This window comes from Canis lupus, chromosome 16, assembly GCF_048164855.1.
Source record: "Canis lupus baileyi chromosome 16, mCanLup2.hap1, whole genome shotgun sequence".
NCBI lineage: Eukaryota > Metazoa > Chordata > Mammalia > Carnivora > Canidae > Canis > Canis lupus.
In genome coordinates, this window is record NC_132853.1 from 41,870,598 (window position 1) to 41,897,870 (window position 27,273).

Below are 27,273 nucleotides of genomic sequence, written 5' to 3' on the forward strand. Positions count from 1 at the left end.
GCATCTGGCCATAACACTAACAGCTATGTGACCTTGGCTGAATCACTGCTTCTCCTCTACAGCGACACAAGTTGGGACTCCAGCACAGTGTACCCAAGCGCAGGATGTGTACAAGTGATAGCATACAGGGTGCTTTTAGGCAGTGAGCAGATACAGTACCAAATAACAATGAATCACATCCAGTGAAAGTTTTCATGTCCTTTTCATTTTTTTAAAGATAATTTATTTATTAATGAGAGACACAGAGATAGGCAGAAGGAGAAGCAGATTCCCTGCAGGGAGCCTGATGTGAGACTCGATCCCATGACCCTGGGATCACAGCCTGAGCCAAAGGCAGACGCTCAACCACTGAGCCACCCAGGTGCTTTTCAAATTGTGTTTAAGAACATACATTTGGGGGCACCTGGGAGGCTCAGTAGTTGAGTCTGTCTTCAGCTCAGGTCATGATCCTGGGGTCCTGGGATCAAGTTTCATATCAGGCTCCCTGGAGGGAGCCTGCTTCTCCCTCTGCCTATGTCTCTGCCTCTGTCTCTGTCTCTCATGAATAAATAAATAAAATCTTTTTTAAAAAATGGGCATAATAATAATACTCATCCTGGCCTCATCGTGAGGATTAAATGAGTTACTATATGTGAAGGGCTCTGCACAGTGCCTGGCATTCTCCATGTATCAAGAGAAAGCCTCCCAGGGTGCTAGAGTAGCTGACATTGGGCCCTTACTGGCCTTATGTGTTACCAAGAGACCAGGCAACACTACCTAACTGGAATTTAATAACAGTTTGTTCTGGATTTATTCTTAAGGCTTTCTTCTGTTTATAGCAAGTGATATTGGTCTTCTAGTTATAATCTTGATAGGGATAAACTTTAAATTTGAAAACTTTAATACTAATAACGGGGATTTACCCTCTGGTTCCCTTCCCATTGGATGGATCTAAACACTGGTCTTGGTAGAAAGGAGCATACATTTTGGGAAAAGAAGGAAAAGGGACACTGAAGCTGTCCTCACAGCACTTTATAGTCTGATATATAGCTTATGGCCTAGTTTCAAATAAGGTAAAATAAAATAAAATAAGGGGTGATTTGTGAATATGACAAAATTCTTCAAAGTGGTACCCAGTGTCTGGAGCTTGGCAAACCCTGGTAACCTCATGATTCCAATCTTTGCGTTCAGATGATAGGAGGGAGGCATCCCCGCCCTCCAGTAGAGTTGGCCCGCCTCCACCCTCCTTCCACTTTTCCCCACCTCTCCTTCCAGTCTCCTCCCTCAATCCCGATAACCTTAACCGTCACTTGCTCTCCCCTCTTGACCTCCTCAAACTCCCCTTTAATCATCCAGAACCTAAGAGACCCTCAAAGCCACCCTGGGTCCCCTGGGCCCTTCCTGGAACCGGCCTTGGCAACAGATTAAAGACGCCCCGCACCCCTTATCTCTGCCTCGTGACCCGCGCGCGCTAGTGGGTTCCATCCCCCTTCCCCAGGGGCGGGGATACTGTTGACCCCGCCCCCTGACCCAAGGCCTGACCCTCTTCAAATGCACCCGGAGGCACTCAGGGCCCCCAGTTCGCGGCCCGCCCCGGCTGGTCCGGCCCCGCCTTGCAGCAGGTTAAGAGCCCCCCCAGGACCCGGAGCTCGGGACTGAAGCGCACTCGAGGGGGGGCCAGCCCGTCTGGTTGTCATGGCGACGGCGCGGTTGGCCTGGGCCCTGCGGGCCACCTCTGCGGGAGGAAGGCTGCGCGGTCCCCGAAGCACCGGGGACGCCCGGAGACTGAGCGGCAGCGCACGACGGCGGGCGGCCAGGGGCGCCAGCCCGGGGCGCCGGCTCAGCACCGCCTGGGCGCCCGCCCAGCCGGTACGAGAAGGGACCGAGGGCGCCGAGGACGACACCCACGCGCCTGCCGCGGAGGAGCCGGAGTGGACGCCGCCCCCCGCGCCCCCGGTCCCCCCCGAGCCCCTCGAGCCCCCCGGGCCCCCGGCAGGCCGCTCGCTGGTGCAGCGGGACATCCAGGCCTTTCTGAACCAGTGCGGAGCCAGCCCCGGGGAGGCGCGCCACTGGCTCACGCAGTTCCAGACCTGCTACCACTCCGCGGACAAGCCCTTCGCCGTCATCGAGGTGAGCGCAGCCGGGCGCCGGCCGTGTCACGGCGAGGGGATGGACGGGGGCTGTACGGTTGTACGGCGACGTGTCGCCAGGCATGGGAGGACCGGCTGCGGACTCTGCGCAGCGGAAGCGGGAAAAGGTGAGATGGTGCCCGGACGAGTGCCGGGACCGGGTGAGGCTGCGCGCTGCTCCAGTAGTCTCCCAACCAGCCCAGGTGAGGAGACTGGGGGCCCTGATCCGCCAAGTGTGATGCGCTGGAGAAATCCCCCCCGCCCACCACCACCACCGCCGCCGCAGTTAGGAGTTCCGATGGCAAGTGGGGAACCTAGACAGGAGCCGCCTGGCTCGCCCCTCCCCCCAAGGAGTCCTAGAGTCCAAGGTCGCAGGGAGGCACAGAGGGAGGAACACCAGTGTGAGATAAGGGGATGGCAAGACCCAATGGGGCAAAGGGCGGAGCAGGTGGGCGCCGGTAGCCAGAAATGGAGCCTGACTGTTCCTGGGGAGGGGAGGTGCAGCGACAGGGCCCTGCGGGCCAGGCTGCAGGAGCAAGCGGTTGTGGCAGGAGTCAGGGCCACTGAGGCCCCCTTCTGAACGCTCACTCCCGCGCAGGTGGACGAGGAGGTACTCAAGTGCAGTCGGGCCGTATCCAGCCTGGCCTTCGCCCTGGCATTCCTGCAGCGCATGGACATGAAGCCACTAGTAGTCCTCGGGCTGCCGGCTCCCACAGCGCCCTCCGGCTGCCTTTCCTTCTGGGAGGCCAAGGCACAACTTGCCCAGCACTGCAAGGTGCTGGTGGATGAGCTGCGGCACAACGCTGCCACTGCCGTGCCTTTTTTTGGTGGTGGGTCGGTGCTGGGAGCTGCTGAGCCAGCCCCTCATGCCAGGTTAGTGCCGCCCGCCCTGGCCCCGGTCCTTAGACCTCACTAAGCCACCCGCCCTGCCCCAGCCGGGCAGGCCTGGAGGGGGCCCTCTTGAGCATCACGTCTGGCCCACAGCTATGGTGGCATCGTCTCAGTGGAGACCGACCTGCTACAGTGGTGCCTGGAGTCGGGCAGCATTCCCATCTTGTGCCCCATCGGGGAGACGACCGCACGCCGTTCGGTGCTCCTCGACTCGCTGGAGGTGACCGCGGCTCTAGCCAAGGCGCTGCAGCCTACCAAAATCATCTTCCTCAATACCACCGGAGGCCTGCACGATGGCACTCAAAAGGTGTGTCCCCTCCTTCTGGGTCCCACTCCTGTGACTCTGTGCCTGGCTAAGCCCCTCTCATGCCCCCTGCTCACCTTCCAGAGGGCTTCAGTCATTCTCCAGCCGGGTGGGCCGGGAATGGCGTGGTGCCGGATCGGAACCCTCCCTGGGTGCTCGCTTCGGCAGCACATATACTAAAATTGGAACCCTCCCTGGCCGAGGACTCCGGGAGGAAGTGCGGGTAGAGGGTCGGAAAGGAAGGGTCGGGGAGGGCAGGGGCAGAGTCCGTAGCCAGCTGCAGGCCAGAGGCTCACCCCCTGGCCCTGGACATAGGTCCTGAGTAATGTGAACCTGCCCGCTGATCTGGACCTGGTGACCAACGCCGAGTGGGTGAGCACCAAGGAACGGCAGCAGATGCGGCTCATTGTGGATGTGCTCAGCCGCCTGCCCCACCACTCCTCGGCCGTCATCACCTCCGCCAGCACGCTGCTCACCGAGCTCTTCAGCAACAAGGGTGAGGGCCGCGCCTGGGGGCGGGGTGGGGGGGGTGGAGATCCGGCTCGGGGAGGTAGGTGGGTCTAGGGGAAGTAGGTGGGACTACAGGCGATGGACCGAAGTTGAGGGACAACAGCCAGCAGCCAGCGGAAAGCATCTCACTGTGTGAAAATCATGTACATATCTATGCAGACCACAAAAATCACTTCATTGTGTAGGTCTTCCAAAGAGGGTCACTGTCCCACCGGCCCCTGTTCCATCTGGACACTCCCCCGCCCCCACCAGGCAGGGCAAAGGCAGGAGCGGACGGGACCTGGCTCTCCGTCCCTTCCTCCTCCATCCTCCACCCCACCCCCAGGGTCCGGGACCCTGTTCAAGAACGCCGAGCGGATGCTGCGGGTGCGAAGCCTAGACAGCCTGGACCAGGGCCGCCTAGTGAGCCTGGTCAACGCCAGCTTCGGCAAGAAGCTCCGGGATGACTACTTGGCTTCGCTGCGCCCCCGGCTGCACTCAGTCTACGTCTCTGAGGGGTGAGCCTGCGGGCCCCAGGCAGGGACCGAGGGGCAGAGCTGGGCAGCTGGGGGCCAAGGAGAGGTCCCAGCCTGCCTCTCCCCTGCTGCGCCAGGTACAACGCGGCCGCCATTCTGACCACAGAGCCCGTCCTGGGGGGCACCCCGTATCTAGACAAATTTGTGGTGAGCTCCAGCCGCCAGGGCCAAGGCTCTGGCCAGATGCTGTGGGAGTGCCTGCGGCGGGACCTGCAGACGCTTTTCTGGCGCTCCCGGGTCACTAACCCCATCAATCCCTGGTAGGTCCCGCCCCTCGGGGCTCTGGGCTGCCGACCACCCCCCCCACCCCCCCCACCCCCCCCACCCCCGCCTGCCCTTCACAGCCACGCCTCAGGGAGCAGACCACACAGGGAGCCTGAGATTTCCCCAGAAGCAGAGCACACTTAAAAGCACTGGGCCCCACAGCGGTGGATTCCTTGAAGACACTCCCCAACTCTCCCAGAGTCCTGAGAAATCCTGACCTTCCAGGCTCTATTCCACCCTCCAGAGTTGCTGAGCTCTGGCCCCCAGCCCACTGCATGTCTAGTTTCCCTCTGCAACTATCCCCTCACCCAGGTCTGTGGGGACCAACAAGAACCCCTCCCCTGAATGCACAGACAAGACTGGAGAGAGCAAAGGACGTCCTCAGTCTAACCTTCCTAGCTTTGGGACTCTGGCAAGTCAACTAACTTCTCTGAGCTTTAGCTGCTTCTCTGTGAAAAGAGCATTAATACTACCAGGCTCTTGGCTGCTGCTGTACGGATGAAACCAGATAATAGCAGGGTGCCTCGCATGTAGGAGGTCCTCAAAATAACCAGTGAATAATGAGCACTGGCCTTGCCCTAAAGGCACCCCCCTTTCCCCACCAGGTACTTCAAACACAGTGATGGCAGCTTCTCCAACAAGCAGTGGATCTTCTTCTGGTTTGGTCTGGCCGATATCCGGGACTCTTACGAGCTGGTCAACCACGCCAAGGGACTGCCGGACTCCTTCTGCAAGCCAGCTTCTGACCCAGGCAGCTGACCCTCACCACCAGCCTGCAGGCCCTGGGACAACCAGGGTGAACCAAAAGCCATGCCTGCTGGAGGAGCTCCCAGGCAGCCACAGGCTGGACCAGGCTTGATGGCTAAGTGATCTGCAGAGGAGGAAGCAACCCCTACTCTACTCTGTCCAGAGGGGGATGCCCAAATGGGCACAAGCACAGGAAGAAGGGTGTGCCAAGACACACACACACACACACACACACACACACACACACCCATCACTGGCTCCAAAGCTATAACCAGATGGCCTTCAATTTTCAGTCTAGGGATTTGGGAGGTGAGGGTGGGGGGCTGGCCTTCTAGGGCTCTACTCAGGGCTAACCTTAAAGGTGGGCCAGTTTCTGTGGTCTCTGTGCTGTTTCGAGGCTCCCTTGCCCAAAAAGACCACCCCCCATTTGCTTGATATTCCACCATGTATTTTAATTCCTTCGGGTCTTACAACTTTTCAGGAGGCCTTGATTAAAACACAAATACTTGTCTGAGAGTCAGCTCACACTTAAGAGGAAATGAGCAGTGCCCTTCTGGGAGCAAGATCTTAAGGGCTGGAGAACCAGGGGACTCCTAGAGGGAAGAGAAGAGCTAAGAGATGGGAGTGCCCCAAAGATGTATGTTGTCACCGTCTCCCTCACCTGGGTGTCAGCAGCCCCGGGAGGGGCTCCCCTCCATCCCCCAGTCAGACCAATAGCAATTCCAGCTCTTTCCAACCCAGACCCAGACTTGGATGTTTCCCCCTAGGCCCCACTGGAAGCTGTCACCATCTGCGGGAACAGAATATCTCAGCCGGTGGGAGTCCAAAGCCAGAGGTTTCGTGTCGCATTTTTGACTCCCACCATGTGCCAGGCCCATACTGGCCACTGGGCTATTTTCAATCAGGAGGTGCATGGACAAGTAGGGAGAGGACCACCATGGCACAGCAGAGCCACAACAGAACCGACCCATGAGCAGCCTCTGACTTCCTCAGGAGAGGGGTGACACAGCTGTGCGTGGGCATTAGACAGGTCTGACCTGGAATCCAGCTGTGGCTGTGGCTGTATTTGCTATGTGGCTTGAAGTAAGCTGCTCGCCTTCTCTGAGCTTCCATTTCCTCATCTGTAAGATGTAAAACCCTCACATTGAACACTTAACATTAGTTCTCCCCACTAGCTGCCCTCACCAAAGGTTTCTTCCAAAAAACCAGAAGAAAAGGGGAGAAAAAGGCTAAGACACAGGAACTGGGGACAGATCAAAAGCAGACTATAGGGAGGATCCTCACTAGAGAGCCAAAGGCCTGTGGGAACTCCCAGAACAGGGCAGAGGTCACGGGAGGACTGAAGTAGGCCTTAACCAGATGTGGTCTTTCAAGAACCCAAGATCAATCCCAGCCAATGGCAACGTGCCTTGTGGGGAGAACAGAGAAGCAAAGCCAAATGTCTATATAAAATGTTTATTTTTGGAGGACTGTGTGGTCTGGTGTTTGGGAGGGCACTCACCCCAACCAGGCCAACCATAGTGCTAGAAACAGAATGCAAGAGGCGGGGAGTTAGCCGCTGCCTGCCAGACCCCTGCACACCCCAGACTGGGGCCTGCTCAGCTCTCAAGCTGGGGCAACAGGCTAGAGCTGTTTCGGCCCCCAGCATGCCCTGAGAACTCGTGACTTCTGTAGTGCCTGGCCCCTCAGCTTCTTTTGGCCCAATCCACATGTCAACACACATACTCACTCCCAGTCTCCAGAAAGCACTGCAGAGCCTAGCTGACTCGTCAGGCTCAAAAAGGAACTTTTCACATTTGCTCACTTCTGGTTCATGGTCTTCCTTCCTCTGTACCCCCACCCAAGCCCTGTCTTACTCCCTTCTCTGAAACAGGAGACCCAGGAAGCAGCTGGCCTTGGGTCCCTAATAACAAATGGGAAAAAACCCTGGAAGGCATCTTCATGAGGCCTCCCACCACCCCCAAGGGCTGAGCCCAGACCCGGGGAAGAGACCTGCCTCCTACCAACACATACACACAGCAGAAAACCAAACCAACAGAGCAGAAAGCATAAAGAAACAACTGGGCCAGCGAGGAGGAAGGCAGGGTGGCCCTGGGTGACCCCCTGCACCCATCTCAGTCCTCGCCATGCCACTCAGCCATCAGTGGCCAGGATGACAGCAGCCCCGAAGATGCCCACGCTCTCTCCAAGGAGCTTCATCTGGTTCCAGAACTCAACGCGCCGTGTGTTGTGCCAGTAGGCGACATTGCCATCAATGAGCAGCATGACCGGGGGCAGCAGTACAGCCAGGATCTGGGCAGCCAGGGTCACGTAGTAGCCTGACAGGAAGGCCAGGGCCAGGACGCCATACAGAACGAAGAACAGCTGGATCATCAGCTCCCCTCCTGGGAGATGGTTCAGATATGCCAGCCGGTCCTCCTTGCTGTGCTGCAGTGAGTAGGCCTAGAGACACACCATCCTCTAAGTCTCTCCAGCAGGCTGAGAGGAGCCGGTCTGGGGATGGCTGCCCTGGAGATGGCACCTGCAAGTCAGCCTCTGCAAGGTGGGCTTCTGACTCCCATCTCAGACTTGGGGGCTCTCTGAAAATAGGCCCTGCATCTCTCCCACAGACTAAGGAGCTCATGAGGCTAAGGCCTGTCTTTCCTCCCCTTCTAGGCTCAGAAGGAAGTGTGTCTCCACAGCCAGACTAGGGCTCTCACCTCTGAATACAGAACTGCACATGGGATACGATGCCCAATAACGAAGATGAAGCCAAGTGACCTGGAGCCTGTCCAGGTCCCCATCCACACTGGCTCCCTCTAGGTCCTCCACGAGGGAGTACCATAACTGGCTACCCTAGACAACCCCCACAACTCTAAGTGGTAGATCCCCATCTGGGGTCTGAACCCCACCAAACCTCTCCTTTGTCCCCTCTCCCATTCCTCTGGGGGCTAGAGCCATGAGATGACCAGTCCACTCTGTTCTTCTCTCAGGCTTGGGACTGAATGGTCAATCCAACCTCTTTTCTCCCTGGTGGCAATAATGTTGGGAGAAGGAACTCTCAAGCAGGTCTCAGGAGACTGAAGGGCCCTTGAGGCCCCAAAACTGGCTGAGGAAACCCCAGGAGGTAGACCATCAGGAAGCACATGGAAGGCCTTATTCTGCCCACCTCCCTGGGTGCTGCCAAGCATGGGCTCAAACCTCATTCCCAAGCAAGCACTTCCAGCCAACGGCCCCCCAACCTACCACGCAGATGAGGTAGATGCCCAGGAACACCTGGCCGGTGGACTGGAGGGAGCGGCTGCGGGGTTTCCGGCGGTACAGCTCCCCAGCGCCGCTGGCCAGCACAAGAAAGCCGCCGATGATAGCAACTGTGCGCGAGTACATACGGACCTGGACCGAGGTAAGGGGACCCCAGTCAGGAACTGCAGCCACATTTCTCCTGGCTGTCCAGAGCAAAGAACGGCCCATCTCTACACATCCCATTCCACCTGATGAACCCTCTTACCATTTCCAAGTGTGGTAGACAGGTACAGCAGAGATAGATAATTTTTATCAGAAGTGGAAACTGAGGCCCAGAGGGATTAATAAAATTGTCCCAGGTCCTACAGAAAGTGGCAGAACCCAGATACCAAGAGTTGCCCCCTCTGTACCCCAGGTGTACAGACTCAAATCCCAATGTTCTTTCTGCTATATAAGACAGAGTCTGTCCCATAAAAAACAAACAAAACAAACAAACAAACAAACAAAAAAAACCATTAATCTCATTGTCCTGTAGCTGTTCACTCATCTGCCTCCCCTACTGGACTGACAGTCCATTCCTTGAGGTCAGTGCCTTTGTTGAGGATTATCTACAAGCTTGCAGTGCCTGCCATAAGTTCTGGCACTTTCAGGTTTAAATGCTCCACTAGGGATCCCTGGGTGGCGCAGCAGTTTGGCACCTGCCTTTGGCCCGGGGTGCGGTCCTGGAGACCCGGGATCGAGTCCCGCGTCGGGCTCCCTGCGTGGAGCCTGCTTCTCCCTCTGCCTGTGTCTCTGCCTCTCTGTCTCTCTCTGTGTGACTATCATGAATAAATAAATAAAATCTTTAAATAATAATAATAATAATAATAATAATAATAATAATAATAATATGCTCCACTAAATTAAATTTCGTAAAATTGGATGGTTGAAACCGGTACTCTCCAAGGTCCCTTTTGCCCTATAATCTGACATTACTAAACTAATGGTTTAAAGGGTTCTGGGAACTAGTGACCCAGGTACTAGTCTCACCTGCAAGGCTGACTGTGGTGTGACTTTGAGAAAGTCTGTTTCTCATCTTCAGACCTCAGTTTTCCCACTCTGAAAGGCAGTCTTGTGTGGTCTCTAAGGTCCTTTCATTCTTGCAGTCTGGAATAATCTCCACAAGCCTGGGGGTTCTGCATTCCCAGGCTTCACACTATGCACGTGGCTAGCACCATGCATTACCCAACTGCCCGGGGCCCGGGGCACTGGCCTGGGGCTCCTCCTCCCCTTAGCAAAGTCCCGCCTCGGGCCGAGGTGCTCACCTTCAGCCAGTCCCCGTAGTGAACGTAGCCCCCGATGTAGGCGGCGTAGGTGCTAATGGCCAGCTGGAGTGCGGCCCCCAGTGCGAACCAGCGCCGCTTCACCCCAAAGGACATGAAGCTGGCGCACAGCACGGCCGCCCCCAAGTCGAAGTACAAGTAGGGTACTGGGATGTCGGGCTTCCTGCGAGCCGGAGAGGGGAAGAAGCAACGAGGACAGAGTGAAGCGGGAGGAGAGCCTTGCGACGACCCCTTGAGTTCCCACAAGCTCCACTGCTCCCCCGAACCGGACGCCCTTCCACGGCCAGGATCCCTGCACTACGCTCGATGCCCACCTTGCCCCAGACCAGAGCCCCTAAAAAGCCCGAGGTCCCAACTCTTCCCCAGCCCAAGGGCCCCAACTTCTTCCCCACCTCACCGCACCCCGTTCTTGGGACGGGCCGTACCGCCCCCCACCGTACTCGGCGGCCGCGTGGGCCCGCTCACCGGCGCGCTTCGGCCCTCTCAGCGTACAGCATGAGCTGGCTGAAGCAGCCCCAGAAGGGGCAGCGTGTGAGCAACACCGAACCCAGCTGCATGATCAGCTGCAGCATCCACCGTCGAGAACCCATCTTCGACGCCATCTTGGGGAAGGGCAGTCCGCTGCGGCGTCACCCCCGACGGGGAGACCGGCGCGGGGAGGCGACACGCAACTTCCGGCTCTCGCGGAGCGGCGGGGGTGGGGGTTGGGAGCAGTATCTTTCCCTCCCGACGGGAAACCATGCTCTCGCTCTCTAGTTCCGGACCGGAGCAGGTGTTCCCTCTGCGGATTTCGACCTTTCCCTCTGCTCATGGCAGCTTAAGGATCCTTCCTCTTGGCTGCAAAATTGAAAACTAGACTAGAGGAAGGAACAGTGGGTTCAGCTTACCAGAACCATGGGCAATAACCTGATGCAATGAAGCTTACTAGTCTTTGCATGCTGCTAGACCTGGGCTCCAGGCTTCAATCCAACCCTAAGGTTCTTTGGGCATGTCACTACACTTTCCAAAACCCATCTGTAAAACGAAGAGGACATTTACCTCACAGTGTTGTTATGAGATTTAAATGTGGCTGTGTTGGTACCAGCTCATAATAGGGGGTAGATTAATGGTGTACACAGACACACAACCCCTCTGCGTCTGTTTGTTTTCAGAGTAAGGCGTTCTCTTGGCTAAGTCACTTGTAGAGAAGTTTGGTCTCCTTCGTCCCCTGAGAGAAGAGCAAGATTAGACCTGGGCACACAGGACATCTCAAATGAGTCTATCCTTTCCAGCTCCAATGCTCCCGCTCTAGCCTGAACTACCATCTTCTGATGGTTTAACCACATCAGGCTTCCAACCGGGTCCCCACCTTCTCCTTTGTCCTCCTTGTTTATTCTTAGCTCCCCTGGTTTATGTTTTCATGACATCAGGTACCCTTCATTTTAATCCCTCAGCACAATGGCAATTATGTATTTTGGATTCTTTCTTAATGACCAGATTAACCCTAGATTGTGAGCTAGGTGAGGGCAAGGATGGTGTTTGCTTTCTGTTTACTGTTATATCCTTGCAGCCTAGTGTACAGGATGCATTCAGGAAATACATGCTAAGTAGATAAATGAACAAAAGATGTTGTCACTAGGTCTTGTTCATAGTAGGTACTCAGTGATTATTTGTTAAATAAGTGGGCAAAAGTTCTGGGCACTCCAGGATTGCCACCACAAAGCCATCTCCACCTATCTTCCTGCACCACCCCCCACTCCTTGCAACACACAAACTCATCTTCCAATACTGAAGTTAAGACTCTACAGGCACGGGCAGCCCTGGTGGTGCAGCGGTTTGGCGCCACCTGCAGCCTGGGGTGTGATCCTGGAGACCTGGGATGGGTCCCATATCGGGCTCCCTGCATGGAGCCCGCTTCTCCCTCTCCCTCTGCCTGTGTCTCTGCCTCTCTCTCTGTGTCAATAAATAAATAAGATCTTAAATAAAAAAAAAAAGACTCTACAGGCACTCCCACTAGGCTATTTAATTCAGGTCAGTTTGTTTCCAGTTCCCTGGGGTGGGGAAAGGAGCATCCCCACTTAAAAATTCCCACTCAGCTAGTAAAAGCTAAACAAAACACCTCTCACATCTTATTTTTCAGTCACTGGGATAAAGCCTGAGTATAACAGAAACCTGAGGGAGGCATAGATACATCCATACAAAATGTAGGAAATGGGATTGTGTCCATGTATGTAGGGGTGGGAGTGGGGGAAAGCAATCTTCAGATGAAGGGAATGAGAAAGGGCTTGGATTAAAGGCCATTTTGTCTACCTCCCCCCATGCGCCAGTGACAACCACATGAGGTAAGTTTTCCACAGGCCCATAGTACAGAATCATATTTTCAATTGGTTTTACTTTTCCAGTCTCTTCACCCATCCCTGATTCAAATGTGACAAGAACACACAGCCCTCACCGTCACCGGGACGGGGACAGTGTATGTCCATAAAATAGTTGTAGAAGCCTGACCAGGCTGTGCCCACAGGAGCAGTACCACATCCTCATGACTTTAGCAACAGCAGAGGCCAGGGACATGCGTGGGGAGAGGCAGGAGACTGGGATTAACAAAACTTTCCTTGGTACCCACCCTACCCTGACTCTCTCTGGTCTTCAATCTCTGCTTTCTAGTGCCCTAGGCCCCAGAAGATTGTGGAAAAGTACTAAGGGCCAAATCCCTTTCTTGGGTTGGGAAGGATGCAAGCATTGTACTGGGTCATAGAATAGGTGAGGGGTAGGGTCACAGGCCCTGAGAGAGGAAGACAGCCATGTGTCCCCCACAGCACCACCACCACCACCACTCTTCCCACTCCTGCCCAGGGGTGACAACCCAGCTGGACAGACTTCTGAAAAGCAGCCCTTTTCATCTTCTACATCTCTAGCTGCTCTCTCTGCTCCAGCTGCCTCCACTTCTCTCTGCAGCACCCATCTCTCCAGAGGGCTCTCACTGCCCAGCTCCTCTGGAGTTCCACCTGCGCTTGTTGGCTGCCATCTGACCAGCATGGTGCCCAGGATACCTGGCACAGTAGCTGCCTCGGGGTGGTGGGCAGAGCCGGGCCTCCGTACTGCTCAGCACCTCCCCCAATTGCTGAGAGCCAAAATTTAAGTCGGGTCGCCTACATCGGCCACCCACAAGTGCCACAGGTGGTCCAAGCTTCTGGAAAGCACCCCACAGGCCCAGGGCTTGCACCCAGGGGTTACTGGCCATCCAGATGTCCACCTTACCTTGAAACTGAAGCAGGGCAAACAGTTGTCTACAAGAGAGAAGATGTCCAGCACCAACAAGCCACAAAGACCCCAGCCTCCAGCTCACTGATGTCACTCCCAGCCAGAGGACCTCTAGGCCTGACACGGTGGCCAGGCCACATGAAGCAGTTCCCAGCCCACAAGAGGCAGCGTAGACAGACAAGGCCCTAAGCCTGGCTGTGCCCAGCTTGGTCAGCTAGTGGGACTCAGGTAGAGCTGCTCCAGGTTCCGGGTGCGGGTGAAGACCAGGGGCAGGTGGGCCAGTTGGTTGTGGCTGAGGTGCAGCCACTCCAGGAAATCCAGGCCCCCCAGGGCTCCACCAGCCAGATCCCACAGGACACCATGAGAAAGCAGCAGCACCCATGGTCCCCACAGGCCCTAGAAGGAGCCACCTGGCAGACAACTCAGATTATCGTGGCTTAGCTCCAAGAGCCACTCTGCCAGGGAGCTTGGGAGGGAGGCTGAGTGGGTGGAGGCCCCCACAGTCCACCACACTTCCTGCGGCTGGACAGATGCATAATGCTGGCCACCAGATTCTTGGGTAAGCCCATGGTCACACCTGCCCTGTCCTTGCCCCTAAGGGGCTGGAATGACAGTGGCATCAGGCTTGCAGCAGGCACTCATGGATACACAGACCTTCATGCCTCACTCCTCCACCCAGGACTCTGGGAAAGTGTGGGCGTGCTAGGGAGAGGAATAATAGATACCATTCAGGGGTCTCACCATTTGCCATGTCCCCCAGTATGGTCTTAAGGACACCTCATTCCCACAATTCAGCCTGCTATCAAGGCTCTGGCAAGAAGTGTCGCAGCCCGAGACCCCAGCATCCCGATCCCCTACCCCAGCCACCTCTCACTCCCTTATGCCTACCAGGATAAAAAGCCACTGGGGAAGATGGCCTTTTTAACCCCCGGCACCCCTTCTTTCCTCCCACTCCATAGCCACCCCCACTTATTTACCACACAGCCCAGGAGCAACTCTACTTCTCCTCCCCCTAAACATCCCCTGGGTCACTCAACCAACCAACATTTGCAGAGTCTCTGTGCCGCAAGAGGACACAGCCTTGACTAGATCCTGGCCTAATATGGCCACTGAGGTTAGGGCCTCAGGCCATGAAGTTCAACACACTCACCTGTATTCCTGGCATGACCTGCCAAGTACAGCCCCGGCCCAGGAGTGGCAGTGGAAAGAATCTCAGTTCTAGTTACTTGCACTCCTGGCTGCCTGCTGGAACCCTAGCCCCAAGCAGTGAAGAGGTCAGCTCTCAGAGAAGCCACAGCACTGAGGGTGGGATAGAGGGGTGGGGTGGGTTGGGGAGGGTGGGCGGGTCAGATTGAGGACATCTCCAAGGCCTTGTGGCCTTATAACCAGCAGAGCAGAATCCTGCTCTGCCTTTCTAAGAACACCACTCCTCACCCCACCATGGCCTTCTTTTGAGCCCCACACCCTGTTCCATTGCTTGTCAGGATGGCAGCCTTAGGCCCCTTGGAGGTTTCAAGTCACCACACCTCACATCCAGAAGTCAAAAAGGAGCCAGGCATCTTCTCTTTCATCCTATACTGCCTGCCTAAGAAATCTGCCATCATCTGTAATTCACTTAGGTCTTCTCTAGACAAAGGAAGGAAATGCTCTTTCTTGTCTCACTAAGCCAAAGGTCAAAATACTCTGTTCTGGCCTTTGAGGAATGTCCAGCATTGCTGTCTGACACAGTGGGGTCTGGAGCCAGGGTTTCTGTACCCAGCATTTCTACCTTGCCCTAGGAGGCCAACCAAACAAGTTACTTTCTAGGTTCCCCTGTGTGCTCCCCAGCCCCATCCAGCAAGACTCTTAAGAGAATCATCATGGCCATATGGAAGAGATGGTTACCAAGGGCCAGGCACCTCATTAAAGACTTCATTTAATCCTCTACCGAGACACACATTTTAGAGGAAACTAATGGTTGGCAAGGATACAATGGCTGCCAAGTCACCCAGTTAATGAGTGGCAGAGATGAAATCTGACATAACCTAGACCTGTTGGAATCCAGCCATGCTCCTAACCACTAAACCACAGTGCCCAAAGATAGGGCCTACTGTCCCACATGCCAGCCAAACACCCCTCAAAGAAGTTAAGGTCTACAGGTGAGTAACACAGATTATCTCCAGAATGGGAAGAGCAGATGAGCCATCAGCAACCTAGGATATGAATCTGAGCCTTTGATTGATCAGACTTGAGCCTCCCACCTAGCTTTTTTTTAGATTTGAGCCCCTTTGAATTAATTTAAGGGATCTGGTTCAAGGAAATTATAGTGAAAAATATGAAAAATCACTGTCAATAATCTTTGAGGGGTGCCTGGCTGGCTAGGTCACTGGAGCATGCAACTCGTGATCTTGGGGTTTTGAGTTCAAGCCCCACATTGGGTGTAGAGATTACCTAAAAAAAAAATGAAATCTTTTTAAGAAATTATAATAATCTTTGAGACAATATTGCAAACTGAAGGTTGCCAGAGACTTCAGCTCAGTAAAAGTTCCAATTTGCAAAAGTCAGACAAGTGTTACAATAGTTAACAAAACTCAGAAAGTTTCATTGCTTATGTTGTGTTACCTGGAACATGGCATCCGCTAGGAGCTCACATGAGCAGACCAAAAAATATACTCAAACAACTTTAATTCCTTTTTTTTTAATTCCTTTTTTGATAGGGTTACTAGATGAGTATCATAGATAAATATCTGGATTTTTTTAAGATTATATTTATTTATTCATGAGAGACAGAGAGAGAGAGAGAGAGAGAGGCAGAGACACAGGTAGAAGGAGAAGCAGGCTCCATGCAGGGAGCCTGATGTGGGACTCGATCCCGGGTCTCCAGGATCACGCCCCGGGCTGAAGGCGACGCTAAACGGCTGAGCCACCCAGGCTGCCCAACCTCTGGATCTTATTAAAGTCTCTCATCACATCCCTTCAGATAATGAGAACACAGAAGACAAATTGGAAATAATACAACACTGGAGTGGCTAACTATTGGATTAGAGTATCAAGATTTTTTCAAAGCTCTCAATAATTCAGAACAGTTGGCCGAAAAAAGCCATTTCACTGGAGAAGACTAGACAGCTCCCAGTCATATCTATGTGCCTCTCACGAAGGGCTGCAAGGAAAAGGAAACATCCCGAAGAGCAAGGACTAGCATTCTGGAGACCTGAGCTCTAGCCAGTTCTAGAAATGAGCTACTGGTTAGAGGACAAAAGGGCACAGTACCACATGTTGTTTCTCAAAGCAAACAGCTCCCCATCAATGAAAGTGTTCAAGTAGAGACAGTCTGTCAAGGATGCTACATAGAGGGTATTTAAACTGAAAGACAGGGGATCCCTGGGTGGCTCAGCGGTTTGACACCTGCCTTTGGCCCAGGGCATTATCCTAGAGTCCAGGGATCGGGTCCCACGTCAGGCTCCCTGCTTGGAGCCTGCTTCTCCCTCTGCCTGTGTCTCTGCCTCTCTCTGTCTCTCTCATGAATGAATAAATAAAATCTTTTAAAAAATAGAATTAAAAAAAATAATAATAATAAATAAACTGAAAGACAGGGCACCTGGGTGGCTCAAGTTAGTTGGGCATCTGCCTTTGGCTCAGGTCGTGGTCTCGGGGTCCTGGGATTGAGCCCTGCATTTTGCTCCCTGCTCAGCAGGAGTCTGCTTCTCCCTCTCCCTCCGACCCTCCTCCCGGCTTGTACTCTCCGGCTTGTACTCTCTCTTGGTCTTAAATAAATAAAAATCCTAAAAAGACACAAAATAAAAAACTGAAAGATGGGGGCACCTGTGTGGCTCAGTTAAGTGTCTGCCTTTAGCTCAGGTCATGATCCCAGGGTCCTCCTGGGTTCAGAGTCCCGAATCATCAGGTTCCCTGTTTAGCGGGGAGTCTGCTTCTCCCTCTCCCTCTGCTCATTCCCTCTCTCCCTCTCTCTCTCTCTCATTCACTTTCTCTCAAATAAAGTCTTTTTTAAAAGCTGGACTATTTCCATATGAGCTGCAATATCCCTGGCATTTCTAAGTCAGGATATCTGTGCTGAGCTTCTGATACCGCAGGGGCCATGCCTGGCACTGGAAACATCCTCTATTTACACACTGTTCACATACTGACTTCTGGCTTTACATGGCTGCTTATCCTTCCCATAGCCAGGACATCAAGATGACAGCAGGACACTTTTAGAAAGGCTAATCCAAAACAAAAACCAAAGTGTATTTTGATGACAGCCTCCATCTGTATGGGGTAAAGGGTCCATTACTAGGCTCACTCCCTCGCAGACATCCTCAGCCAAATTCCCTTCTCCTCCATAGTACACACCTGATAAATAGCCTTCATTGCACCCAGCTATCTTGATCTATACCTCAGTCACTCGACAGGACTACCACAAAATCACACAATGGGCATCTGGTTACACCCTGAATGTATGAGTACGGACCTCAGCAATCACGGCATTTGCCCCGTGGTTTACTGAACCACAGGACACGTATCCTTTTCACCCTCACTTTCCTGTCAAATCTACGAACTCACAGCAACTGTACGGCCTTCTCCTTCCTTCCTCTTTATACTGGAAGGGCTCCCTCCTATCAGAAGCCAAAATATCCTCCGTGGCCACGGATCTCTTTTCCCATCTTCTTGGAGTTCACGATTAGGTAACAAACTCTTAAACATCTAGCTCCAGCCCGGTCCTCCCCACTGAATCCCAGGCTTGTCATCCAGCTGCCCAGCTACCATCTGCTCTTCAGGGTTTCACAGGTAAGACAAACATGGCAAAACAAGACTCGATTTTTCCACAAACCTCTTCCTCTCCCACTGTTCACCATCCACACAGAAGCCACTCTCAGTTCCTCTCTCCCCCTCACCACCTTGGCCCCAAACCTTACATATCAGCAAGCCCCATCCCTCGTCATTTGTCACCACCGTGTCCTTCCTAGATTACCGCAACAGCCTCTGAGTGCAGTGGTCTTTCTGCCTCTACCTTGGCCACCCAACATCAGACTAAAAGCCCTCACCAGCTTACAACCCTCAAATGGCTCCCCATTGTGGCAAGAATAGATTCCAGTCCCTATAGCGCTGACAAGATCCTGCGTGATCTGGCTCCTGCTCATGAGGCTTCAGCCACCTATCTTCTAGTACTTCCTAAACACTCCAAGCTCTTAGCACCTCAACTTAGCACTTCCTGTTCCCTCTATCCAAGCACTCTTGGCTAGCCCCTTGTTCAGATTTCAGCTTAAATGACATCTCAAGAGACCATCCCAAAATATTATCTTCAGAGCAGTACATGTACCTCCCCATAGTTAAGCATGAACAGCTACTTGAAACTAGGGCAGAGACAAGAATAAAGGGGTGCCAGATGAGAAAAGCCATTACCCCCTCCACTAAAACTAACTGCTGGAGTCAGCATCAGAAGGGTTAGCAGAAAGGAAGGAAAGGTTAGAAGTAGGCCTCACCCTCACCTTACTTTGCCTGTTCAGGAAGATACTTAGTTCTCCTTTAGCCTTTTCGACAAAATTGAAAATGACAAGAAAATGGGACAGGGAGGCCACAACCTGACCAGGGTTGGTCCCTGCTGTCAAAAGTTTGCTCTCAAGAAAACTGAGAGCCCCATTGCTCCCCACTTGCTCATCTCCCATGTCCTCTACCAATCCCTTGTCCTCTTTCTAAGCTTGATTTCAAGTTGTCCTCAAATCCCACTCAAGTCCTGGGTCGCTTTTCATCTGGACTCTGGAAACTCATCTAGTTATTACACTGGTAACTTTCAAATGTCTGCATTCAGTCGTGTTTAACCACTGGGTTGCTAGGGAATAATACAAAAATGAGTCGGTCATTATCCTTGCCCTCCCCATCAGACTGCTCCAGGGAAACCTACACAAAGAACTATAATGCAAGTCATACACACCACGTGATATGAGGGATCCAAAACAATTCTAGGAATTGCCTTCCACTTTGACGAGGATGGCTTCGCAGGTGGCTTTGAAGCAAGGCACTGGAGGATCAGACAGACGAGATAAAACAAGATAGGCTGGGAGTGATCTGAGATCACCTAGCCCCATACCTCTTCTATTATAACAATTCCAAGATGCTAAGATTAGAGTGCACTTCGTCAGCTGGGGGTGAGGCAACCAGTTGGCAAGTATCTTTCTTCTGATATTGTGAAGTACGCTGCATTGAAATACACTGCGTTGTCAGAAGTACAAGGAGTGGGAAGAAGTGCTTTAGAATCTAGAGGGTATGAAAACTGTTAGCCCCAGAGGGTGGGAGGGGGGGGAAACGTTTGCCTTATTTTCTAGCTTTCCTATAATGAGCCCTGTAAGGCTTTTATAATAAAACAGAACAAACTCGTTGTGAAACTTTATTACCCAACAGAAGTCTACGACCAGTGGATGGCAGCCTAACAGCATCCTTTTGTCACTTGTAAGGTACCTGGTACTACTATGTCGAATCTCTTAAGCTTGGGCAGTACACACTGGTGGTTTCGTTTCTCAAAGGGGAATTCTCTGGCATGAGCAGCCTCCAACGGTGATGAAAAGGCAAACCCACCATGTGAACAATGACCATCATCCAACCCAGATGACCAAGCCTAGTTCCCAAACCTACCCCTGCCTCTCTCCCCACCACTACTCACCCCGCACATTACAGGTCCTCGTCTTGTATGTTCTCACCATGGGTCAACAGGATAGTAGACTCTATCCCCATATAGGACTGAAAGCTCTCTACATTTTCCTTTACTAACTAGTATGCCTTGTGGAAGAACAGATTGCAACACACACATTTTTGACTTCAAAAATGTCAAGGAACCTTTACCCTAAATCACTGGATCCCGGCTGAAGCCCCTGACCTAACCCTGAAGGGCCTGAGTAATTTTCAAAGCAAGAAGCTGCTCAGACTCTGAACAGCACTATTTAGTATCAACTCACTGTGGGAATGCTCCTTATACCCTGACTCCACATTCTACCCAGCAGTACACCCAAAAGCATGTGGCAGTGGGGAGGGAGGTCATTGGGTGCCAGGGTGGAGGTTTACGTATACTGGGGAAGAGAAGGCTGCAAGACCAAGGAGACACTATAGAACTACCTGCGCGTGTCATCAGAGATGCAAGCCCTCCGAACCACACTCTTCAGCACCTCAGTGCTCTTCCAATCTAGCAGGAAATTCCTGCGCCTCTCACCCATCTATGTTGCACTCCACACCTGGCAAACAAGTGAGCAATGCACATGCCATTAGTTTAGAAAGTCACAGAGCAGAATTAGGAGCCTATGGGAGGATAAAAGGCTGGGGTTCCATTCCAGCTCTGCCACCATGGGTAGCAGGGGTTCTCAGGACAAGTCACTTAGCCCTGTGGAATCCACTCTCCTTCTGTGAAAGGAGTGGTTTCCATATTATAATCAAAGGAATTTCCCAGGACTCCATGGCAGAGGTAGAGGTGAGATCAGAGACAGAAGGCAGGACTCTTGAGACATCCCCATCCTTGCCCGTTTTATGTTATCGGCCTCACTTAAAACACAATCTAGAGAAGACTTCTGAAACAAAGCCAGAGTTTCTGCTGACCATCTAATCCAATCTCATCCCCAGAGTCAACCACCCCAGGACCAAGCTAACACTGACAGAGCACCTTCTAGGTATCAAGCATTCTAAAGATATTTAGCCTTCTACACCAACTTTAGGAGATGGGTATGGACTCCATGTTGACAGTGGGAAGCGAAGGCTCACGCTGGTGAAATGACTTACCCACAGTCTCAAAGTGAGGAATGGGAGGTGTGGGGATGTGAGCCCAACTATTTATGCCTCCAAAGCCCTGGTTCTTTCTTCTTCACCGGCCTTTCACACGGTCGTAACTCCACCTCTTGAAGTGCTTAAAGTTCCCCCACAACATTTTATAAACGAAAACTAGAGTCAAAAGTACTCCTATCAGAGCTTACAAGGTCTCTCTTCTTTCTCCCTTTTTTATCTTCTTCAGCAGCTTACACTTCTGTGCAAACTAAATTGAAGGCCTGGTATTTTAAATCTAGCTCTGGCCAATAGCAGGTGGATATAAAAGTCTTCTCTTGTTTTTTTTTCTTCCAAACAGCCCATAACAAACGGCCTCATGTGTGTGTCCATCCCTCTGCGCCCCTACCCCACTCACACATACCTCCCAACCCTGAATCCCTTTCTTGAAATTATACACTTTGCGCTATATCCCTGGGTGAGCTCCAGGGGTAGGAGGAGGAAGGGTAAAGAGTAGGAAGCAGAGAATCTAAAGGGAAAAATTACCAAACACACTTCCCCTTACATCCCCTCCCTCTGGGGTCTCTAGAGCATGTACAAACCTGACACATGAGTGATGGTTAAAAAAATTTGGGTTTTATTGTTTTTGCTAAACAATACTAAAAAAAAAATTCATTTTGAAGGCAGGGCTTGAATTATTTAATTTTGATCCATTTATTTAATTAAAAAAAAAAAGGAAGGGGAAAGAGATCATGGCCAAAAAGATAGTAGTTAACCCCCACCCCACCCCCAAAGCTCCAGCCAGTCACATGAGCATCACCCACTTCCCACTAGGTGCCTGATATTCAGCTGGTGGCACACTCTGCCCCACTGGACTGCCCTGAAGACACAGGGACAACGGGTGCCAGTTTTCGTGCTCAGCAGGTTAGTCAAACCAGACAAACTGGTGGGCTAAAGTCCAGAAGTTCTCTCCAGGTTTTCTGCCCATCGGCTGAGCATATACAAACTATCGTTAGCTTGTAAAATTTAAGTGGGGTGGGGAAGGGCATAAAAGCAGGAGGTTGGTGGGAGAAGAGAAACTACAGGTCACCCAAGCTTTCTCCTGGGCTAGTGGCTCTGGATACAGACTTCGAGAGACTGGGAGAGGTGGGCTCCAGGTTTCTTATGGAAGAAAATCATCCTTCGAGGAGGAGCTGAGACGTGCCATGCAAAATAGTTCTTCCTGCAGAGGGCACGGGAGACAGGGCAGCTGACTCTCCCATCTAGGAGACGGGAGAGTGGTGAGAAGTTCTTCTAGTACCATGAAGTAAGACAAAAGGCAGAGGGAGAATCCTGAGGTTCTGGCCAAATCTGAGACTGGTACACACACACAGACTAAAAAGCCATCAGGAACCCTCACAGCCGAATCCCACCTGCAAACACTGGCTCTAGAAAGTGCTGCAGAAGATTCTTGCTGTGAACCAAGTCAAGTTAGTTGCCTGGCTATAGGTGGTGGGGAGGGTAATACGTTTTTATTTTCGAAGGGATGAGGTGGGAAGAGCGGCCATGATCTAGTAAAAAGAGACCTGCAAGAAGCAGAAAATATTTAGAGAACATTTTAATATATATTTTCATATATATATTTAAAGTTAAGAAAAATAAAACTAATTCAAGCCATGCCCTGTGCAAAAAAAGAAAAAAAAAAAAGAAAAAAAAAGACAAATTTAAAGTGAGACCTCTGTCTGCTGCTCTAGTCTCAACTTAAGTATCACAGTCAGCTTGTTACTTTTATTTTGGAAGAGAAGATGTAAAAGTTTCTTTCGATCACTCAGAAGGCAAGTGTAGCCACTTATAAAAACAGAATGGCAGGGACAGACTAGGAAAGTGAGAGGTGAAAGGGCAGAGCAGGAAAGGAATTTTCAAAAATAAAATTAACAAGGTGACTGTTCCAGAAGGGGCTGTGAAAAGGACATGGTGGACCGAAGTCTGTTAGTCAAGTAATGATTCAACTTTTAAATTATTCTCTTGTTCTTTTTTGTTGGGTGTTTTGTTTGTTCAAGTCTAAGATTTGGAAATGCTGACTCTGTTAACAAGAGCCAACAGGAAATATAGGATCCCTTCCCTCCCCCGGCCTGCCTCCGCCGAAGCCACCACCATCGCCTCGTTGGCTGGATGCTGGAAGAGTCCTCCATGTGTGTGGACTCAGGATGACAGGGCAGCCTCCTTCTGTGGTTGCTGGGCTTGTGAACGCTGCAGTATCTTTTGGCTTTCCACGTCTCTAAAATGTTTTTCAACCTGAAAGAGACCAGTTCAGCCTAGGTCAGAACAGGAGATGGGCACCAAGGCCTCCCAAACAGTTCACTCTGGGCATCCACAGCCCATCCTGGCTGTCCATCTCATGGACCATTCAGGCACCTCTCCCCTTGGTGTCTGCGGGCCTTCCCAGACAAACGTAGGCAGGGGCCTCTTGTTTCAACCACATATGCTACAGGTTCAGCTAAGACTCTCTAAAAGAAGGTGAACCTATAAACTAAAACACAGCATGAAAGGAGATTATTATGCCCAAACTCCCTCCCCCCTCTTCACCTAAGTGCAGAATAAAAAGCTGACAAGGTATTAACAGTATTAGAATGTTTACATCCACAATGATGGTCTCTCAATGCTTAGAGTGTTCTCACAAATGCTGCCACTCAATCTAGACAGTCACATGATATATGCAAGGTCAGAAATGCCAACATCAACTGATTTATACCAACCAGCCCTTTCTGAGAAGAACCCAGCCTGGGATGAGAGGAACTGTTCAGGCTCAATACCATGGAATGGTCTGGTTAATTCCAAAAAGCCACAGTGCTGAGGACATGGGGCCAACCACTCACTTTATTGCACGCTGCCCAGTGGGTTCCATCCCCACAGGCATGGCCAAGCCACAGTTGCAGAGCACTGAAGCGCAGGGGGCAGGGGGCTAGGCAGAGCTACCCTCAAGTTGGTAGGTCGCACCAGGCAGGGATTAAAGTACAAGGTCCTGCCCTGATGCTGTAGGGGTAAAGGCCAAGGAATCATCCTTTCTCTAAAGGTTCACAGCTCCTTTACTTACTATTTTGCGTACATGGCTCAGTGCACTCCCCTCTTTGCCTTTACAGTTTTCCACTTGATATGGGGGTGTAATAACAACTTCTTCCATGACTACGATGTTTTTTTCTTGCCATTTACAGTCTTTAATGCTGGAAGGAGAAGAGAGCAGGTGAAAGTTGCCTCTTGCAGGCATCCCAAACCTCCTGCCTGATGAATAAATACTCCAGAAAATTGACCCCCCACTTCTCAGCTCACAGCTCAGGCAATAACCAGATGCCAGCAGCCCATTGGGTGTAGTAGCCAAGAAATACTTCCTGGGCACCACTGGCTAGGAAAAGCAATGACATGACGCATATTCCATTCCGAGGAGAGCCCAGAAGAGTTACTCTGAAGCATTAGGGACAGCCTATATTGGTGGCAGCCTCAGAAGTCTAATCCAAATTGAATTCAAATGAACAGCTAGGAACAGGCCACTAGATTCAATTTAAGTAGCAGCCTAGGGTAGGGGTTGGCAAACTTTTTCTATACAGAGTCAGACAGCAAGTATTTTAGGCTGTAAGGGCCATACAATTTCTGTCACAACTACTGAACTCTGCTGCTGTACCAAACTACAAAAACAGTCACAGATGACATATAAACAAACTAGCAGGGATCCCTGGATGGCGCAGCGGTTTAGCGCCTGCCTTTGGCCCAGGGCGCGATCCTGGAGACCCGGGATCGAATCCCACATCGGGCTCTCGGTGCATGGAGCCTGCTTCTCCCTCTGCCTATGTCTCTGCCTCTCTCTCTCTCTCTCTCTCTCTGTGACTATCATAAATAAATAAAAAAATAAATGTTTAAAAAATAAATAAATAAATAAATAAATAAACAAACTAGCAGATTTGGCTAGAGTTTGCCAACCTCTGACCTAGAGGGAAATAGCACCTTTAGAAAGACAGGAAAAAGAAATTCCCCATCTTACTGTGATCTATACTCTGCCTCCCACCTCCTAAAATGGAAACTGCTCCTCAAACTGGCCCTTCTCAATTTTCAGACAGCTGGGCACTTGCCAGACTGGGAAAACCCATTCCAGTTCACACTTGGGGAAACGCAGGGCAGCTGATATTCTTCAGAGTTCCTTCACATACCTGTAAATGTTCAGATACTCATTCCACGGCCTCAAACAGCTCTGATGCCAGCTGCCATCTGTGCACCAGACCCAGGTGGTTAAATAGGGTAACAGAAGGCAGCAGGGGGGAGGGGGAGTGTCAAATGTTTCAGTTTTTCAGCAGCTAGGGAAGCTAGTGGAGAGTCAAATGACTTCTGCTGTGACAAAATGTCTTTTAGGAGGTGGTAATAAGGTGGCCTTCTGCTCTCCCTGACTCCGTATATACACCCCAATGTACAATTGGAGAGAGACAGAGACATGTAACTTTCCTTTAATAAAACTGCATCAGCTTCTGGAGAAAGGTACAAGAAGATCAAAATAATGAAAGAGAAAGAAGCCACAAGCTCTAAATTATTGAACACCAGCTCTAAAAGGGATCTTTAGGATAATCTAATCCCAAACCAAATTTTACATATGAAGAAAGTGAAGGTAAGAGAAGACAACTTGTCCACAATTACACCATTTTCCTGTACAGAAAGGTAATAGACACCCGCATCCCTGGACACAGAGGTGCTGCGGACACACTAACCAGCATCTCTACTGACTTTCAGGAACACAACTACCCAACAGCTGGCTACCACACAGCACAGCCAGGCAGCATCACCCCCAGGACAAGGGACCCCTATGCTCCCCCAACTCACGTCTTGTGTATGGTCTGGAAGAGCTGCTGGCCCTCTAGGGAAACACCAGCGCTGATTGCATAGGCCTGGCTCAGCTTCTCCTCCTTCTCTGTCCGTGCTTTGCTGGCAAGCTAGGGTAGGGGAGAGGAAAGAGACTCAGAAAAGCATTCACCTTCATTCTTCCCAACAGTCAGGACCTGTTTAGGAAAGGAGGCTGGAAAAGACTGGTTTGGTAGATTCCGTTTTTTTCAGAGTTTATGGAACACATACATGATATACCTGAGAAGTTACTGCTACAGTGGCAAACATTCCTTCCACCAGTACTTACTGAGTGCCCACCAGGTACCAGACATACACTGTGCTAGACTTGAGATAACAGCACTGAAGCAAGGACTGGACACAGACTACAAATAAAAACACAAAGTAACTTCAGACAGTACTAAGGAGCTAGGAAGAAAACAATGCAGGGCAATGTTACACAGCGGGACTGGGAAGTGATGATCAGATAAAAGATAACACACACATTTCTATGAAAGGAAAAAATTAAGAATTTTTATCAGCCATTGCTAGAGTTTAGAAATTAATATCTACAACACTTTCAAAGACCAGAATTTGAGGTTCTAAAGACTACCTTCCTGATACCACTATCTGTACTCACATGGGGAGCCAAGACTCAAGTAAACCTAACCCATGGATACTGCCCACCTTCAATGTGAGCTACTACTATCCTGCTCTTTAGAAAATGGAATGGTCTGCCTTCTACCTTACATCTGTTCCTTATCTGCCCTCTAGTGGAACACTCATAAACTGATCAAAAGAAATTCTAATAAAATCTATAGTATAGTAGTTCCCCCCCCCCCCCCTTATCCAGGGTCGACCTCAGTCTGAAAGCAGATGATCCTCCTCCTGACATATCATCAGGTCAGGTTAACAGAAACCTACTGCTACATCACAGTGCCTACATCATTCACCTCATTTCATCTCATCACGTAGGCATCTTATCACTTCACATCAGTACAAGAAGGGTGAGTAAAAACAATACAATGAGATATTTTGAGACAGAGACGGTGTTCACATAACTATTATTACAGCATATTGTTGTAATTTTTCTATTATCGTTGTTGTTAATCTTTACTGTGCCTAACTATAAATTAAACTTTATCACAGTTATTGATCTACAGGAGAAAAATTAGTATATACAAGGCTCGGTACTATTCATGGTTTCAAGCACCCTCCACGGTCTTGGAATGTACACCCTGCAGATAAAGAGGGGGACTACTGTAGTCTACTAAAATCTAGTTAAGTCCCTCCCAATAGGGGTGTGTTGCCGTATCAACCTCTACTGACCCTCTAATATACTTCTAGTCCCCACCCTACAGTATTTGGTGCTAGAGACTCCAGGAATACAAACTTAAGGGTAAGACAAAACAAATATGCTGGATTAGACGGCCAAAATGAAAAGTCGATAATGCATCTGAAAGTCAAACAAATGATTTGGGAGATTTTTCAGGCCCACAATCATGAACAGCCTAGTATAATGATGCTGCAGCTAGTATACTAAAGACATATACAGACACACACGTGAGAACACATAATTTGTCCCCAAATACCAGTTC

The 27,273-nt window shown here is 51.1% G+C and overlaps 3 protein-coding genes across 6 annotated transcripts in view; 1 reads left to right on the forward strand and 2 right to left on the reverse strand.

Moving 5' to 3' along the window:
* The first annotated feature begins 1,473 nt into the window (after positions 1 to 1,473).
* Positions 1,474 to 7,104, forward strand: NAGS (N-acetylglutamate synthase). 4 transcript variants are annotated; one of them, XM_072780793.1, is made up of 7 exons: positions 1,474 to 2,109; positions 2,707 to 2,981; positions 3,093 to 3,306; positions 3,619 to 3,799; positions 4,139 to 4,310; positions 4,406 to 4,588; positions 4,905 to 5,184. In XM_072780793.1, exons 1-7 carry the CDS (start codon positions 1,675 to 1,677, stop codon positions 5,092 to 5,094), a joined length of 1,650 nt encoding a protein of 549 aa, XP_072636894.1. In that variant the 5' UTR covers positions 1,474 to 1,674; the 3' UTR covers positions 5,095 to 5,184. The 4 variants fall into 4 exon arrangements, with proteins under 4 accessions (XP_072636894.1, XP_072636896.1, XP_072636897.1 ...); XM_072780794.1 differs by lacking the exon at positions 4,905 to 5,184 and adding an exon at positions 5,198 to 7,104 and having other exon boundaries at positions 1,481 to 2,109; XM_072780795.1 differs by lacking the exons at positions 4,406 to 4,588; positions 4,905 to 5,184 and adding an exon at positions 5,198 to 7,104 and having other exon boundaries at positions 1,477 to 2,109.
* TMEM101 (transmembrane protein 101) lies at positions 6,779 to 10,568 on the reverse strand. Its single transcript, XM_072780797.1, has 4 exons — positions 10,349 to 10,568; positions 9,866 to 10,046; positions 8,565 to 8,711; positions 6,779 to 7,781 (listed from the first exon to the last, which is right to left on the reverse strand). Exons 1-4 carry the CDS (start codon positions 10,483 to 10,485, stop codon positions 7,473 to 7,475), a joined length of 774 nt encoding a protein of 257 aa, XP_072636898.1. The 5' UTR covers positions 10,486 to 10,568; the 3' UTR covers positions 6,779 to 7,472.
* A 10,885-nt stretch (positions 10,569 to 21,453) lies between these two features.
* The window catches only part of LSM12 (LSM12 homolog), a 28,202-nt gene continuing 22,382 nt past the window's right edge, over positions 21,454 to 27,273 (reverse strand). Inside the window, exons 4-6 of the mRNA XM_072780809.1 lie at positions 25,679 to 25,788; positions 23,913 to 24,039; positions 21,454 to 23,113 (exon numbers count right to left, since the gene is read on the reverse strand). Coding sequence (XP_072636910.1) covers positions 23,021 to 23,113; positions 23,913 to 24,039; positions 25,679 to 25,788 — 330 coding nt within the window. The 3' untranslated portion in view covers positions 21,454 to 23,020. The remainder of the gene's footprint in view (positions 23,114 to 23,912; positions 24,040 to 25,678; positions 25,789 to 27,273) is intronic.